Genomic DNA, 18837 nt, shown 5'->3' with positions numbered 1-18837 from the left:
TCGAGATCATTGCGTCCGCCATAGTGCCCGTAGTTTGGCCCGCCTCCCTCATGCTGTTGAAAAGAGTCACCAAATAGTCCCCCAGCTCAGACGCAAACGTCTGATAGAAGGAAGCCGTGAAGCCGTCCGGGCCCGGTGCCTTCTGTGGTTTAAGGGACCGAATGGCGGTCAACACCTCCTCCCTAGTGAAGGGGGCCTCCAAAAGCTCGTTCCATTCCTTGCAGACCTGCGGAAGCGGCAGAGCTTTTAAGTATTCCCGCTGAGCGGCCGGCGCCCGGTGGTCTGCCGAGTAGAGGGCGGCATAAAAGTCGCCGAAAAGCTCGGCTTTGACCGCATCCCTATGTTCCACGGCGCCGGAAGGCGTCTGAATGCCACCCACATATTCCCTCTCACGTTTATCACGGAGCTGCCGTGCCAGATGTTTCCCCACTTTGTTGCCTTGAGCATAAGAGAGGCGCCGTAAGCGCAAGAGGGTATATTCAGCCCGATTATAATAGTGGGCCCTGAGCTTCCCCCGCACCGCAGCAAGAGGGCGAAGGGTCTTTCGAGAAGGATTCTGCTTATGCGCAGTTTCCAGTGTCGCCAGTTCCGCCTCCAGCGCCTCCCTCTCCCGGCGCCTAAGCTTGTTCAGGGCGGAGTTCAGCGCAATGCACGTGCCCCGTGTCGTCGCCTTAAAGGCGTCCCATTGGGTGAAGACCGAGGTGTCTCCAGCTTTGTTAAGCTCAAAAAACTCACCAATGGCTACCCTAAGCTTTTTGCAGGATTCCTCATCCCGCGTAAGGGAGGCAGGGAAGTACCATTTGCGGTGAGGGGACGACTCCGGGGCCCAGAGCAAGCACGTCGCCAAAAGGCTATGATCGGACACCGAGAGTGGAAATATTTTGCTGTCCCGCAAGTCGCCCTGCAAAGATTGATGTAGAAAAATGTGGTCAAGGCGTGAATAAGTGTGGTGGACATGGGAGTAGAACGTGTAATCCCTAGTGCGGGGGTGGAGGGAGCGCCAGCTATCAATAAGGCCCAGACTGATCAAAGTATTGCGCAGTTCAGGGGAGAAGAGACCCGCCTCCCTCCTCTGCTGATGTGAACAATCAAGACTTTTGTCCCAAACCAAATTAAAACCCCCCATCACTATCAACGCTCCCTCCCCAAAGTCCCCCACCACCCTCAGAAAGGCCTCAAGGAACCCATTTTGGCCCGCATTCGGTGCATAGACAACCACCCACGTGCAAAGCTTACCCAGGAGCATCCCCTTCACCATCAGCCACCGCCCCTCCTTGTCACCCCGCACCCCCACAGGCTGAAATTGAAGTGTAGAGCGGAACAAAAGCACCACCCCCCGGTGCTTAGTAGTGGCAGAGGATTTGTAAATCAGGGGGTATTGCCTGTGCTTAAGTCTAGATTCATCTTTACGGGCCAAATGAGTCTCCTGCAGACCCACCACATCTAAATGATGATCAAGAATATACTTCCACGCTTTCTGACGCTTTTGAGGAGAATTAAGGCCTTTAACATTCCAGGAGCCTATCGTAACAGGTAACATTTAGTCAACCACCTCCCCCCACCACTCCAATCAGTGCTCCCCATAGCGCCAGAACCAAACCAAACATACTGCAGTCACACCAAATCCCCAGCCACCACCACTGGGTCCCTTCCCAAACAACTCTCCCACAATCCAAAGGAGCCTCAAAAACAAAGTACAAATGAGAAAGAGTCAGAACTAGAAAAAGAACAATGAAAGTCAGACATGACCTTAAGGGTCGGGGGTAGAAGACCCTGGTAATGCCCCCCTCGAGTTCAGGGTCGGGGTAACCCTCCAGTGGAGTACTGTCCCACAGAGTACCTGAGATGGTAGAGCCCCCCCGGGCCGCCGTCGAGGAAGCCTAGGCTGCTGAGGAGCTGTCCACCCGACTCGACTCAGTCACCAGGGCTAGCGAAGCCTAAACTTCTCCCCTTTCACTTTGGCTCGCCGATGGAGTCGGACCCTCTGCCACACCGTGTCGACCCACTCTCTGCCATGCTGGGGAGCGGGAACGGCGACGTCTTCTTGGGGAGGCGCTGGCGCCCGCCGACGCGGCTGCTTCCTCCATGCCCAGCAGTTCCCTGGCGGCTGCTAGGGATCTCACTTGCACCAGTCTATTTTGCCACCTGAAAATGAGCCGAAAGGGGTGACCCCAGGAGTAGGACACCCCGTGCTCCCTCAGGAAGGCCGTGATCGGGCGGAAGTCCTGTCGTTTTTGCAGGGTGGAAGCCGCCAGGTCTTGAAAAAGCTGAGGGCTGTGCCCACGAAAAAGCAAGTTGTTGGTGTCCCTCGCCTTCCGCAGGATTGTCTCCTTCAGTTGAAAATCATGGACACAAACCAGAATGTCGGGAGGCGGCGAGCGCGCGCCACGTGGCAGGCCAACCCGATGTACTCTGTCCATCCGGACCTCCGTGCGATCGTCCTCTGCCAGAATTTGCAGAAACAGGGCCTCCACGTACTCCCGCAGGTTCCCACCTTCTCCCTCCCAGGGCACCGCTCGGATCCGAATGTTATTACGGCGGGACCGGTTTTCCAAATCCTCGCAATGGGCCTGAAGATCCAAATTTTGCTCGCGTAGCTGGAGCAAGTCCTGCTGTAGCTGATGGACATCACCACTGAGGCCCAAATCGTGGTCCTCCAGGGTCGCCACCCGTTCGCCGATGCCGCCCACGTCTCGGCAGACCTCACGAAGATCGGAAGCCAGTTGCGATTTCAGTTCCGTGATATCGTCTTTGATAGATGAAAAAAGCTCCATCAGGAAGGCCTTCGTGACCGGGCCCTCAACGTCCTCCTTGGCCGGTGACTTGCTAGGGCCGGGGGGCGATCCGGACGGCCCTTTACCAGGACCATCCTTCCCCGGCTTATTCAAGCGATTCCTCGTCGACATGGTGTGACGCCACAGCCTAGGTCTAGGCTCCTCGCGACCTCCCAGAGCGTCTCGGGTAGCAAGCCACACCTCCACACCTTCAGCGATCCCCGCTCCGTAGACACCGGGGGGCCGATGCGATCAAAAGGCAGCACTCGCCGTGTCGCTCAACGCCCGTTGGATCGCCCCCAGGGCATAGAGGGTTAGAGGCAAGATGGCACCACCACTCCTTCCCTCAGCCTTCTGCGCTGTCCAGCAGCCGCCAGACAAGTCGGCGCCTCTTCGTCACCTCCGCTCAGGCGTCAATAGCCAGATGGGTCGCCGGGGTCCCAAGCAGGCTCGCTACAATCCCAATGGGGGGAACCCGCAAAGCAAACGCTTCACTAGTCAACTTGCTAGAGTTCAGGGTCCCCTCGTGCTAAGAGCCGATGCAACCCAGGCGAAGCTCCGTAGGCCGCTCCAGCACTCGTGCGTCACCACTCCAACACCTCGGCTAAGTCCGCCGTCCTAGGTCGTAGCTCGACGGGAGAAGGATCAAACGAATTCAGGACACCTTAGCGACCCCAGGAGAGTTAAAGCCGGGGTTGAAATCGCCCCAGTGCGGCTAAACAAAGCTATGAAAGGCTTGGGGTGCCGGAGGAGCTCGCAGGCACGTCTTACTCCGTCGCCATCTTGGCCACGCCCCCCACTTGCATCTTTTATTGAATTTTGTTCATCACTCATTCTTATGCACTTATAGCACCACCTCTGCTTCCATGTCTTAAACATGGAACAAAAACATACCTATAAAGAAGGCTGCATAACCTGCTGATCCCAGTTTCACATGGAAATAAAAGCATGACTATATTGTCAGTCAGTCAAAATACGCTTTATTCGATTTTCAGGAAAATCATAAAAGGCAATACATAAAACACAGATGTAAAATGCAATTGCAATGATTATATTGAACGCTCCAGGTAACTAGGGAGGCTTCATTATAATAGGTTTTTTTTCCAATGTGAAACGAAGTGCAAATGAAGCCTGCTATATTCAACACTAGAGGTTTGCTATAAATACATTTTAATAAAGATGATTCCTGGACTAAGATATTCCTGGACTAAGATCAGTTTGTCAGCCAGCTACCCTTCTCAACCATATGCACCTACTTCAGGCAACAAAATATAACAAAACTTTACCAAATCATGTACTGTATGGTGATTTTTTGCTTGCTCTGTGTCTCTCTTGAGTACAGATTATCTCACATAGCGCACACACAAACATGGTAAACCAACATTGTCAGAAGCCAATAAGTCTGACCTTTTTGACCTAATGGCTTTGCCAGTGCTTTTTGCCAATACTATGCAGCATCAACAATATGAAATACTTTTTACTGATGCTGTACAACATCAATAAACAAAAAAATACAAAATAGCTTACCTAATGTAGGACGTATGTATGGCTACTACTCATATGCAGGATGCAACCACCATTTTGTTTTGTTTTTATTTACCATTTCAAAATAGAGGACGCTGCTTGGAGTGGTAAGTCAAAATAAATTAAAGGTGCACAAAAGTGCTAGTTGGAGGAAGCAACGGATAGGCTGGGGAGGAAGGAGCAACACAGGTTGGGGTGGCAATTTTTAGTGTGTAAATGGGCTACAGCCACCACATTCACTTTCGTGAATATATGCAATGCTGAGGTAAGGCTGAAAGGGAGCACGAGGCAGTAACGCAAATAGCATCCTACCCCACCCTCCGAGTCAGGCACCTACTTGATGGCACCGTGAACCCCCAAAGAATCAATCTCAGGATTAGGGTTGTGGGGTGCTCCTCCAAAAGTCGCTCTGGCAGAGGAGTAAAACTAGGTGAAGAAGAAATGGAAGGCGAGGAGTAGCCCCTTTGAACATTTTGTAAAACCCACCTATCTGATATGCTTTATCTCCAGCCTAGTAGGAAATTCCGTCTTCTAACTCCTACCAGCTTAGCAGGGCCTATGAAGGCGAACTAAATTGGCTTCCCTGCCTTGCAGCAAAGGAGGAAGAGTTGGAAGGTTGCTGCTGTTTGCTTGTGCCACACTTTTTGCTACTCCAGGGCTGGGTCAGCTGCAGTAGTACAAGTTGGGAAGGCTGGCTTTGTCTGTAAACCTCCTGGGTCATGCAGTACCTAAACTTGCGTTACTAGTTGTAACTGCTAAAATTCACCCTAAGGACATCGTTGTAAACCCTGGTTGAACAATCATTCTACACATTTGTCTTTGTCTCAGGAGTGGGCAATTACAAGTCTAAAGCTTCAGCTGCTCTCAAGACCTTTGCTGCAAACAATGCACTTTCTTCGATTGGTTGCCTAGATGTTGGGTCTAACTCTGTTGCAGATGTGCTGACCCACTGGCCTTTGGAGTTCTAAATAAAAGCATCATCAATATTATGATGGGTTGTCTGGGATTGGCTTCTTGACCCAGTCTTGAGTTGATGTGGGCAAAGTCTTTGTTGGCACTATTACAGAAGGATCTTGTGTGGACCCTGGTGTCAGGGTAGTGGCCAGGACTGGAATCTATATAAGTCCATTACTGGGTTTAAGGGGGCTTGATTGTGTCAGTGACAGGCCCGCCAGGAGAAGTCTTACTGTAGACCCCTGCAACTCCTTGGGAATCAGAGGAACACCAAAGAGAGCTGAAATTGAAAAGAAGATCTGCAGCATTGCATCTTTGAAGGCCGGTGTCTGCTGCGGGCCAAAGAAGGCCTGGGAAATTCTGGACACATCAGGACCAATTTCAGGGACAGGTCAGACCTACAGTTCACATACGTCCATGTCTCCTATCTTGATGCCCTTGTTTCTTCCGTCTAAACTTTAAGTGGCGGGAAGGTGTTGAGTTCCTGCTTGGCCTTCTTTCGCTTTTGTCTAGACTTAGACTTACTGGAATACTTGAACCTGGAAGTGGATTTTTCACAAGAGCAGCCTCAACACCAGGACTGCAATACTGCCTGTGACTTGGAGCAGGATCTGTGCTTCCATTGTGACCTCTTGTTATAGTCCGCCTATAGAGCTTCGTCTCCCAAATCGCTTTTAGGTGCTTAAGGACACACTTGTCACAGGATTAAGAGCTGTGATGGAGCCCAAGCCCTACAAACGTTGTGCAGATCTGTGACTGTCATCTGCTTCTGGCATTCTGTGCTTTGCTTGACTCCTGTCATTTCTTTGGAGACATTGTTCCCTAGCAAACTGTCGTAGAAATTTGGAAGTTGGTACGGAGCCGCAGAACACCACCTACAGGTGAACAAGAGCATTGCTATAAAAATCATCAAATCTGGTGTGACGCATGGAGATATTGCATCGGTGAGGAATCTGCGGTTAGGAGAATCTATCACACACTATGCATGTATGATTTAATTGGAGTACTAATTTAATCATTTTAACACGAATCCTTGTGGGTTGATAGTTTAATTCCCTGGCTCCATTGTTTTCTTTGGGAGTGTGTTTCAGTACCAGTGGTTAGCCATGTGTGATGTTTGGCTTACTTCAAGTCTGAGCTGGAGTACTTTAAATCCTTATTTACACAATTATGGCTGCAGTAACTTTAGAATTGTATTTTCTGAATTGCAATGGTCTTGCTCTTTTGTGAATGTTTTTAGTATTGTCCTACACATTCTAAAATCCCTTCTTTCACCTAAACCCATTTTTCTTTATTTTTTTTTTAGATATAAAAAACATATCTTTAAAAGATTGCACAAATCACATTGTGTACAGTTTTATGAATAAAAGTTGATAAAAGAAAAAAAATAAGACCGAAGTATGTTAGTTAAAAACCTTTCAATTTGTAAATTAACTCTCCCCGTTATTGCAAGGCTTTTAAAATGCAGGTTCCGTACCCATTTTTCCACCACTCTCCGGACACTCCCAATTTACCACAAATTAGTCTATTTACGTATGCAGAGCTCTCTAATACTAGGGTAGAGATCTCTGTACAGAAAAGATGAGGCCGAGGTATGGCTCTCCACTTTTAGGTTTGTGAATTGCATTTTGTAGTAAGTAAGTAGTACTACTGGAATGCTACTTACGTACTACAAAATGCAGTTTGTGAATCGGGCTACGTAGAACAAGGAAGCCATTGAGTATGAAGCAAGCAAATAAGAGTGACAAGTAAGCTAATCACTGATAAAAAAAATGGACTGGCTCTAAGGTTACTGAAAGTTTTTGTTTGGTCTACAAGAGGTCTTTAGACAACAGAGCAAAAATCTTTAAGTTTGACTGGAAAAAGTGCTGCAATAACATTTGCAAAACAAGCACTGATCAAAGTCAGGTGTGCTGGTTTCAATGTGCTAGTACATTATAATACCGACATGCACAAATGTTTTATTTTTGGTTAGCGCACAGATGTATTACATTTCCCAGTACTTATTTGCATAGAGAATGTCTTCTTATTGTAGATACTCAAGAGAGTAAGTTTGGCTGTGTGGGGAGGCACCAGGATTCAACTTCTGTTTTTGATACACAACATTGAGAAGTGGTCTTAACCTGTGGTCTGGGGTCCCCTGGGGGTCCGCGAATGCTTTGAAAATATTATACTTTTAAGATATGAATAAAGTGTACATAAATAAGGAAGCAAAATGTAAAATTGAAAATGTTAAAACGTTCGATAGGTAAAGGAATTTAAAAATGAAGGTAAAAAATGAAATTGTATTCTCAGATTGATTCATGGGAGTAGGGCAAGTGCATCAAACGGAATACAGTATGGATAATAAGTGGCCTCAATTGAATTTAGAAAACCTCCAATATTCCCATAAATGTTATTTTTTATTTGTAAATTAAATTAAATATTTAATAATTGATTTGATGAATGCTTGTTTCAGTATTTTTGTGTATTATTTGGCAGTTTAAAGCATCGAAATTGCTTAGTCTATGGTTCCCCGGCTTCCAATAATGAATGTGAGGGTTCCCAGATTGCAAAAATTATTCAGTGGGTGTCCCCAATTCCAGTAGTGATTAAGTGGCGATTTACAGAAGTCAAAAGGTGAAAAACCACTGACTCTGAGCGTTTGAAATTGTGATTCCATGATCAATTTAGTTTCCCCAAAGCCTGGAAAACACACAGAATTCAAAAGACAGTCAGTCAGTGCTCGAGGAATACATTATGGTATGTGGAAAATGTAAATGTTCAACAAACCGGATTTCACTTTCTAGATTTAAATGACTGAATGTCTTTGGTTATCGTTTACACTTGACCATCATGCAGTACTACCCTGATTTAATGTTATCTGTCAGTGTCCAGGATGTTCGGTTTGCATTTGTTGTAAGGTTAAACCTCTGCTTAAAAGCTGATGTCGTCCAGTTATAATGGATGGTTGCTGGTAAAAGTGCTGAGTCTACAGAGGTGCAACTAGAGCCAAATTTCGGCCGAGGGGAGGGGGGGGGGCTAATTCTTCCAGCAATAGGCAGAGTTTAGATGCAGGGACTCTAAAAAGGGGTGAAAAAAACACACCAAAGCCTCGTTAACAAATAAATTGTCTTTTAAAGACCTGTGAAGTACTCAGAAGCAGCTGCAATATAACGGACACCAGACTAGCCAGCCTACAGTAGATCAAAAACTGTCTGTGTGTGTGCCCGGGAAGCTGTCTCAGCCCGGGCTGACACACACGATGGGGGGCCCTATGGGCGTTGGACGCCTGAGTCTTCCATATATTATGATTAAAGGTGACAAACTGCATACACTAATTATGGTGTGTGGGTTTAAAAAATGTTAATGATATTTTTTTTATTTAGAAGAAGCAAATTGTTCTAGGTCCCTAAAGGATCCTGTCACTTCCGACGATTTTGGGTTGTTGGACCCAAAGTGAGGCCGCAGAACAGTGTAGTGATGTATTACTACAATGGTTAATATCAAACAACAACTAACACAATTGTGATATTTAAACTATTAAATATACGTTAACAGATTAAAAGGCAGTGGTATAATCTGTTCGTGGGCAAGGGTCGGAAGTTGTGATCTTCAGTTGCTTTAAATTGCACTGGAGGGTGAGGCCAGATACCAGCCATTTTGGGCGCTGGGGGACACTGCCTTGCACTGCAGTCTCAATGTATCCATGTAGCGACCCCAAAACAGTACCCAGTAAAAAATACGAAAGAAGACATAAAATTCTGGATACTAATTGACATCTGTTTTGCATGAACATTGTCGGTTCTGGGTTCACTTTTTGGAACACGCTAGACTGGGCCTGATGAGAGAACTGAAGACCCATCACTTGTGCTTCAGTTTCTCTGTTTTTTACTGCAGTGATCTTCAGAATTGACTTTTGTTATTCTTAAGTGCCAGGAAAGGTTATGGCCATACTGCGAGATATGACCACTAGCAGAAGTTGAACAGTGACACATAATATATCTTGTTGAAAGGAATAATTTTGTTTTTTGTTTCGTTGAGCAGGAATTTGTGATTCCCCATGAGGAGGCAGAGTGGGTTGGTCTTACTCTGGAAGAAGCAGTTGAAAAGCAGAGACTTCTAGAGAAAAAGGTTTGTATCACTTTATTTTTGGAAAAGTGTCCCTTCTTTGAAAAATTTCAGGTTATCGTATTCAGGAGAAAAAACGAGAGCAATACATGGGTTTCCTATCCAAGAACAATTGTTACTTTTACTTGAGGGCAAAGCAGTTCTAAGGACAAACATTACTTTTAACTTTGATGTCAGAAGAAAATTTCATTAAAATTAAAGAGTTCTATCCAATATTCCATGACCTCTCCACTTCATCAGAAATGTCCCAGTTATTTAATTCCTCAAAGAAAGCATTAGAAGCTACTTGCCGAACACTACCACATGCTAATAATATGATGTCTTGTTTGGAAGTCCGTATCCATGCAAGGTATAGCATGTTACATAGTGGCTGCCAGACTAGGATGCTGTATGTGATGAGTTGCAGCATTGGCCCCCCTTTACCATTTTTTCGTGGACATTTGCTAGGCCAACAACATGTCATACATACCGCAACTCCTTATAAAGCTTCTTATAGTGCATTTTTAGAGTGTATAATTCTCGGGGCACTGTTAAGAATACTCCACTATGGAATTTATTTTAATCTACCGCAGGGTACCCAAAGGATAGCAATTGGGCTGGGTGACTTCATGGCTATAGGGCTGTTTTATCTGAGATGTCCTCAGGCAGGTTCTTCCATTGAGCTGAGCCATGTGCAAGTCTTCATGGGAATCTGAAAACTCCTGGCAGGTGCAGTCTATCTCCCATAAAAGGGAGGTATACCCTTCCTTTTCTTCATCTTCCCAGCAGGAAGGTGACTGCAGACATAAACAGATTAAGGCTTAGCCTTGAAGTGTAGCAATCAGCAGAGATTAATAATGATGATTAATGCATCAACAATAATAAACCAAGTACTCGCAGAGGGGTCTACTCTGGTGATTAGGACAGTCTACCAGAAGCAACCAGAGGTCTTACCTCATTTAAGAGTTTGAAGTCTCGTCTAATCCCAAATGAGCATCCTACTGGAGTACTTGGCAGACTTTGTGGACTTCCCTGGCCAGTGTCCAGAGCCAGAATAGTTCTAGCCGGCTCAAGGGCAATCCGTATCGCCCTCTTTTGGAGGCTTGCTGTGCTCTCATTATTTTTTATTTATTTACATAGTGTTTTATAAAGTGTGAACACGACCGTCACGGTATCAGAGTGCTGTACAAAGAGAAATTGATGGCTTTGGTACAGTAAAGACATTGGTCTCATAAGACACGCTTGTGCATAGAGTTTGAAGAGCAAGGTATAAAACGATCCTATACAATATCAGATAGGGTGCACGAGAGTTTAAAAAGAGTTTTTGTATCTAGAGTTTGAAGAGCAAGGCATAAACAATAGTGTACACTATCGAAAAGTGTGAATAACCGCTTCGAAAAAGTTCTCTTATGACTTATTTTTCTAGTAGTAAGGCTTTCACTCCATCTTGAGGAGCCAGAAAGAGGTAGTTGCTCTTGTTGAGGGTGATATATATATATATATATATATATATATACTTTATTTGGCATCAATATAATACCATAAAAGTACCAATACCTGTAATACATGTGTTTTGCACATAGAAAATGTTAAAGCTCGGGTATTTATACCGTAACATATGTGATTTACAATGCGCCTCAAACGCAACCAATTTTGGGCTCAAAATTGTAAAGACTCTTGTTTAACATCACAGCGCACTTTTCCTATCTTTATCCTGTCTATTTGCACTTGCACAAGCACTTTCTCCGACAAGGCAATTCAAGTTCTTTACCTTGTTTACATTTATTCTTGCACTTTATCACGTCTTTTTTAAACAAGGTTTTATGTACCTTTTTTAAAAACTGACATAATTGATCATGTTTTTAAATTATTTGTGGTCTTTGTTCCATTGGAACTCTTCTATGTCTATGGTACCATGCTGATGTCATCACTATCAACTAAGCATTTAAACCCATGTGATCTATTACACTGTGTCATGTGATCAAGGTCCAAGGTGGGACCGAAACGCGTCGTGACGCTTGAGCACCGAAAATAAAACTTCAGCACAGAATTGAGGACCGTGTCTGTATCTTCATTTCCACGAGGATGTGGTTTTGTGTCTTTCGATATGGAACTTGCACAAATATCCTAAAGCCGGCTTTCGTTTCTTCACGGCGATACACGGACCCCCTCTCAACTTGGGCTGCAGTGATTCGAGGAAACACACTCCTCCCCTGTGGGAGGAACTCTGTCTGCACTCCGGAAGGAGCAACGCAACAGCCCCCCCGGTGAACCGTGAACGGCGCCGAGTGCAGTGGGCGGACTTGGCGGGAACCAGATTCGGAGGAATCGGGAACTTCCAAAGGAAACCCAGGTACGAACTGCTAAGCGGTCTTAGGGGCGAGAGGTGTGCAACTAGCGGAGCGTAGGAGTAGATTGACCCCCTCCTTCCGCTACCCGTTAGTGAATAATTGTTTGAAGACGGTGCCATGGCGTCTGACACAGTAAATGAAAGAGAACAGGCGGCGCTCATGATGTTTAAACAAGAGCCTGTAACGCGCAATAAACGGGGGAACCCAACAGCAGTAGAATCAACTGCAAATGCGAGCCTAAAGGAGAAATTCAAATTACTGAAAAAAAAGAGCCGCAGTGAGCGAAGCAAATGGTGGGAGGCACGATCTTTGAAAACCTACCTAGATGTGGACAGAGTCCCAAGAGGGCTTAGAATACTCTTGGCGCCAAGCTATGAGGATCCGCATCCTCTAATGATGAGAGCCTGGGCAGAATGCAACTTAGACTCGTCCAAACGACTAATGAAAATATTAATAGAATATGCTGAAATAGATCATGCCAAACTGCTAGAAGAAATTGACAAACTGAATGAAGAGATTGAAGCCCTTAATCAACCTTAATCAACCTAACGAAACAAAAAAATTTCGTGCCGAAATGAAATCTAGATTAAAAAAAAGAAGATAAAATCAAGGAGCGCAAAACATACAAGTTTTTCCGTGACAAGACTGATTATGAGACTTGCCAAATTTTCACTTTTTCCCGAAAATACGAGGCGCTGAGAAAAAATAAAAAAACAGCATTGAACAACAACCCTACATCTACAAGAACCGATAGAAATGAGGCAGGCTCCTCAAGTACTTTGACCAGCCTAAGCTCAGGGGCAGAAAGCGACCCGGAATCAAGGGAAAATATTGTCGTCACAGATTCTGTTCGCACTTTAGATGCGGAACTGGCTTTTTTATGCGAAGCCTTAAAAGCAACACTGAGACCACGCACGAACCAAATAAACTACGATCATCAAGAACTGGAAACGCAAGCAACGACGGAAAGCAAAACGCAACAAAACCAAACTACAAGAAAAAAGGAAATTGGAGAGGGAAAAACAAACAGTAATAACTACTATGGACTGTGGTAACAAAACTGTTGTAAACCTTTCCCAAATTCCATTGGATGAGAAGGAGAAAAACATTCTCAGTTTGGGATTGACCTATTGCCCCGCTAACAACTTTAATTACGCTAAAACAAGACTTGATATATTCAAAGGCACAAGAAAACTAAAACTACAAAAATACCACATTCAAAATAAAAAGAGTGACCGCAATAACTTTACCCCCACAAGCAAAGACATCTCCACCTCCCAGACAAGCACTCAAATGGGGGGCAGTCTGCAACAGGAAATTCAAGATCTTTGGGATGATGATTCAACAAACACCCAAGGGGGCATGGCGGATTTGAATGCTACAAGCGAAACAAAGACGGTGAGAGCCCTGGACACCGGGGTTCCTCTGACGCAATTTCGACCCAAATCAACGTTCAATCCAATCATGTTGAAAGACTCAATTGATCTATTCCATGATCAAGTCACTGAACAACTCAAAACATTGAATGTGGACAAAAAAAGAAAAAGATACAATAAGGAAAGGATGGAATATTTTTCCCTTATGGCAAAACTAAAAAAAGAATAATAAGATTGTGGTCAGACCCTCTGACAAAGGGGGAAATATCGTCTTGTTGAGCAAAGAAATGTACACCAAAGAGGCTTTCCATCAATTACATGATAAAAACTGTTACATGAGATGCAATGCTACAGACTTAAAAAAGATGTATGAGACATTTGCTAAAAAACTTCTTCACTGGAAATATGATGGACTCATTACAAATCAAGAGTTCAAATTTCTCAACAATCCTTTCCCTGTGGTTCCAACCATCTATTTTTTACCCAAACTTCACAAGGACCAAAACAACCCTCCAGGGCGCCCAATAATTTCTGCAAGAAGGAGTTGCCTTGAGAACGTTTCCCAATATGTGGATTTCTTTTTACAGGCACATGTCAAGGCCCTACCATCATACATTGGTGATACCAGTGACTTCTTAAAGAAATTGAAAGATTTGAAATGGGAACCAGGGTATCTGCTAATGGCACTTGATGTTAGTTCCCTCTATACAAGTATAATCCATACTGATGGTTTAAGAGCGTTGGAATATTACCTTGAAAAATCTATGGGTAATATGACACAACACAAGAAAATGATACTTGAAATGGTGGAGTTTTGTCTGAACAATAACATCTTTATGTTTAACAATCTTTTGTTTAAGCAACTCAGGGGTGTCGCCATGGGAGCCAGCTTCTCCCCCAGCTACGCGTGTCTTCACATGGGCTGGTGGGAGGAGCTGGTTCTTAGGGTGGAACATCGGGAGATCATGACAGACCATATCGTGGCATGGTATAGGTTTATTGATGATCTTTTTATTGTTTGGAACGGTGATGTACAAAAAGCTAATGAATTTGTAGACTGTCTTAACAACAATGAACTGAACCTACACTTCACCGCAAACATAAGTGCTGAGTCTATAACATTTCTGGACACTGAAGTATTTATCCATCATAACAGTGTAGAGACCAGACTCCACAGAAAAGCCACAGCAGGGAACTCAACACTGCATGCCTCAAGCTCCCATATACGCCATCTGATAACCAGCATTCCCTATGGGGAAATGCTGAGGCTGAGACGTATTCATAGCAGAGAAGAAGACCTACTCAAAGCACAAACAGAAAGTGCTATGAGATTCAGGGAACGAGGTTACAGTGATAAACTCATCAACATAGCCATCACCAAATCTATGGCCAAAGAACGTTCATCCCTACTACAGACAGGAACTAACATGCAAGTAGTCCCCTGTAGATCTAATAGTACTCAGGCAATTGTAGGAAAAACTTCTAATAGGGGCACTCCCTTTAGAATAATACTACAATATAGCCAACAACACAAAAAAATTGAGTCTATTATCAGGAAATACTGGCCTCTGGTACTGTGTGACCCGGTCATCGGTGGTACTCTGCCGATGCGCCCATCTATTACTTACAGCAGAGGCCGTTCTATGAGGGATGAACTCATAAAGACCAGTCCAGAAGTGATAGAGTCCACAGACTGGCTGAAAACCCACAGTGGATTCTACAACTGCAAAGTATGTAAGGCTTGCAAACAAGGCACCAACACGAAATTCTATACCTCACCTTTTGACCACCAAAAACATAAAATAAAACAGCTTTTGACCTGCAAAACAGAGTTTGCAGTATACGTGTTATCTTGCCCCTGCAAACTTATGTACGTGGGGAGTACCAAACTCCAAGTACATAAACGTATTTTGCAACATCTCAGGGCTATAACTAACCAAGATAACACATATCCGGTGGCCAGGCACTTTAAATATGTGCATAATTCCAACAGCCAGGAACTTAGTTTCTTTGTCATTGACTCGGTACCAGCCAGTAGAAGGGGTGCTAACCGCGAAGAAAAACTGCGTCAGTTAGAAACAAGATACATCCTCGAGCTGAATACCAAACAGCCCACGGGTCTTAATATGACTGAGGATTTGTCGACCTGCCTGTAAGCACGCCTTAACTTTATACAATATAGTAACATATCCATATGGTTGATTCAAATTGATTGAATGTGTTGGTATCTCGCTAACTCTGGCATAGTTTTCTCCTATTTATATACTCCCTTGAGGCTAACACAAATGTCACAGCTTGCTCACACACACTGTATGCGATTTTATCCTATTTATTGATCATATTTTTATTATTATTTATATTGATATGAAATTTAGGATGTATTTTTGTATTTGCATTTTAAGCTATTTATATAAACAGATAGCATACATGACAGCACAATAGGACCTTGTGACTATGCATACAACATATCCTTGTGAGCAGCTGCTCAACTTTACATTTACATTCAGCACAGCCGGAATATGAGGGTTACTAGTAGGAGATCACTGGTACAATACATGAATGTATATTACGAAACTTGGTTGGCGAGTCCCACCATACTCAATCAACCATCCAACACAAAATAGAGCCAGCCATGTAACTGAATCTCTTTTTAATCTCTCTTGTTTTATTGGGGCTCCAAATTCCTGTAATCAAATGCTTTTTTCTCCTCTGAAATTTTACTGCAATTAAGTTTTGTAACATATGTATTTACTTTACAAGAGTCGGGTATTTATACCGTCATTCCCAAACCTGTAATACATGTGTTTTGCACATAGAAAATGTTAAAGCTCGGGTATTTATACCGTAACATATGTGATTTACAATGCGCCTCAAACACAACCAATTTTGGGCTCAAAATTGTAAAGACTCTTGTTCAACATCACAGCGCACTTTTCCTATCTTTATCCTGTCTATTTGCACTTGCACAAGCACTTTCTCCGACAAGGCAATTCAAGTTCTTTACCTTGTTTACATTTATTCTTGCACTTTTCACGTCTTTTTTAAACTAGGGTTTTATGTACCTTTTTTAAAAACTGACATAATTGATCATGTTATTAAATTATTTGTGGTCTTTGTTCCATTGGAACTCTTCTATGTCTATGGTACCATGCTGATGTCATCACTATCAACTAAGCATTTAAACCCATGTGATCTATTACACTGTGTCATGTGATCAAGGTCCAAGGTAAGACCGAAACGCGATGTGACGCTTGAGCATCGAAAATAAAACTTCAGCACAGAATTGAGGACCGTGTCTGTATCTTCATTTCCACGAGGATTGTGGTTTTGTGTCTTTCGATATGGAACTTGCACAAATATATATATATATATATATATATATATATATATATATATAAACTTTATTTGGCATCAATACAATACCATAAAAGTACCAATAAAAAACATTTAAAAAGCATAAGTCACACCATAAAACCGATTTCAGCTACAAATACATGTACCAGACCATCCATAAAAAGAAGTTGGGATCATTGGCTAAAATTTTGACACTCGTGCCAAATATTATATTACTAACAGGTAGGCCTAATTAATTGACATTTCTATAAAAGTACCCTTGTCCGCACATTTCATTTATTGGGCTCTTAACCTCACTGTGATAAATGTACTGTAGTCACTCCTCACCTCTTGTCTTTCTAGAACGCTATGCCGACCTCAGGAAGTTCACAGTACAAAAAAGAGTTAACACCTCTGAAGACAAATGCTTTTTAAAAAACGCTTCCTAGGATTTTTGTAATAGGGGCACAGTAACACAAAGTGGAGTGTATCCGGCGGAGACCGTAGGTCGCAACCGCTCGGACCCTTCAACTCTGTGAACCTGGTGTAACCTGCCGGCACCGCTAGACTGTGGTGTAATAGGTCTAGCCTGAAGCGTGTTATTAAAAATATGTCTTGTGCATTGTATATTAAAGACAGATACTGGTCCATGCCCAAACAAGATTTAGTCAGAATATATGCTCTTATAGAGGGTTTATTCAATTCACTATCCTCCCTCCGGTCAGCCACATATTTTGTGAATACCGAAGTAACATGGGCCTTATCCCGCGGTAATAATTTTGCTGGATTATTAAAAAAGTCTGCACACCCCAGGGCTAACAGGGAATCCCTCACATATTTTAACCATGGGATATTCCTTCTCTGATCTCGTGCCAAGCAGTCCTTTATGATCTCCTTGGTTAATGATGCTTCGGGGTTAGTCCAAATCTTAATCCAACACTTAACGGGTTTTAATTCTAACCTATCTCTCAGATAAGTTACACCCAGTTCCTCATGGATGATAATTGAAGGTGTACCTTGCGGAACTCTCAGCACTTGTCTTAAATATTTATTGTCTTCGATGTGGACACTTTGTGAGTTAATAAAACCCCAAACTTCGCTCCCATAAAGTATTTTGGCACAGCACTTTGCGTTATACAATTTTAAAATTTGTTCCGGCGACCAGCGCCCCACTCTCCGCGCAAAATTCATAGTGGCACCAGTACAACTCACTAGAGACCGGCATTTCTCGTCTAGAAGGGGTTTAAAATTAAATCGGCTATCAAATAAAATCCCTAGATAAGAAAATGTCGGAACTTTTTCCAGGGCGTGTGCGCCAATCATATATTGGTATTTCCTTTTTGGCGTCTTTCCTGCCTCCATAATATAAGATTTAGACAGGTTAGCAGCCAAATCAAAACTCTCCATGAATCGAACAAAACCATCTATGAGGCATTGTAAACCTCGGGGGAAGGGGGGGGGGGGGCCGTGCGAGAAGTACCGCATCGTCTGCATAAAGCAAGACGGGGACCCCCCTAGTTCCATTCCTTGGCGAGTCCACCTCCAAGGCAACCGGCACCCGCTCTAGACCATTTATATAAAGTGTAAATAAGAACAGGGCCAATATACTTCCCTGCCTTACCCCTCCTTGTGAATGGAAATTGGTCAGTCAGTCTCCCCTCTTCATGGTATCTTACCCGTGCAGAAGTATCCCTATGAATGGCTCTTAAAATATGCACTATGCCTGGGTCCACGCCAAGAGCCACCATAATTGCCCATAATTTCTTTCGATTCACGCGGTCGAAAGCCGCTGTCAAATCCATGAAAGCCAAGTACACCGTCTCCTGACTGGCTACAGTGTACTTGGCTGTCAATATATATAGATTAAGGCATTGGTCAGCTGATCTAAACCCATACTGGGTATCCGTATGTAAATGGTTTTCCTCTGCCCAATCTTGCAAACGATTTAGAATTGCCCTGCCTAGGACTTTCACAGAGACATCGATTAGGGAGATGGGGCGATAACAAAGTGGGCTATCACGGTCTCCCTTTTTGAATATGGGTACAATTGTGGCTGCAGACCAGGACGCAGATATGCCTGACTCTAAAGCAGCATTGAATACTCTGGTCAGGATTGGTGTCCACAACTTTACCTCACTCAGGAAAAGATCAGGGGGAACCCCGTCAGGCCCTGGAGCTTTGTTCCTCGTCAGCCCCTCTATGCCTGCCTGTATTTCGCCTAAGGAAAATGTAATGTTTCCTACATTCCCGCCCCCTTCCTCACCCACTATATTTTCCTCTATCGTGCCATAGTTATATAGCCCACTAAAATGCGCGTGCCAGGATGCTGGTAGGATGTGATTTGCTATCTTCGGGTCATTAGCCTCTTGAAAACAAGGATCATTAATAAACTTCCAGAAAGCAGTCATGTTATTTGACTCTACCGCTTCCCTCATA

General features: G+C 43.9%; 1 protein-coding gene across 2 annotated transcripts in view; it reads left to right on the top strand.

The window, feature by feature from the left end:
- MRPL28 (mitochondrial ribosomal protein L28) overlaps positions 1 to 18837 on the top strand; it is a 223541-nt gene that overhangs the window by 189400 nt on the left and 15304 nt on the right. For both annotated transcript variants that reach the window (XM_086941368.1, XM_086941369.1), the window contains one exon: positions 9279 to 9365. In XM_086941368.1, coding sequence (XP_086797494.1) covers positions 9279 to 9365 — 87 coding nt within the window. The remainder of the gene's footprint in view (positions 1 to 9278; positions 9366 to 18837) is intronic.

This window comes from Lissotriton vulgaris, chromosome 10 (genome assembly GCF_964263255.1).
Source record: "Lissotriton vulgaris chromosome 10, aLisVul1.2, whole genome shotgun sequence".
In the NCBI taxonomy this organism is placed as follows: Eukaryota; Metazoa; Chordata; class Amphibia; order Caudata; family Salamandridae; genus Lissotriton; species Lissotriton vulgaris.
Note: the sequence above shows the minus strand (reverse complement) of the source record. Positions and strands in the feature narration are given on the sequence as shown.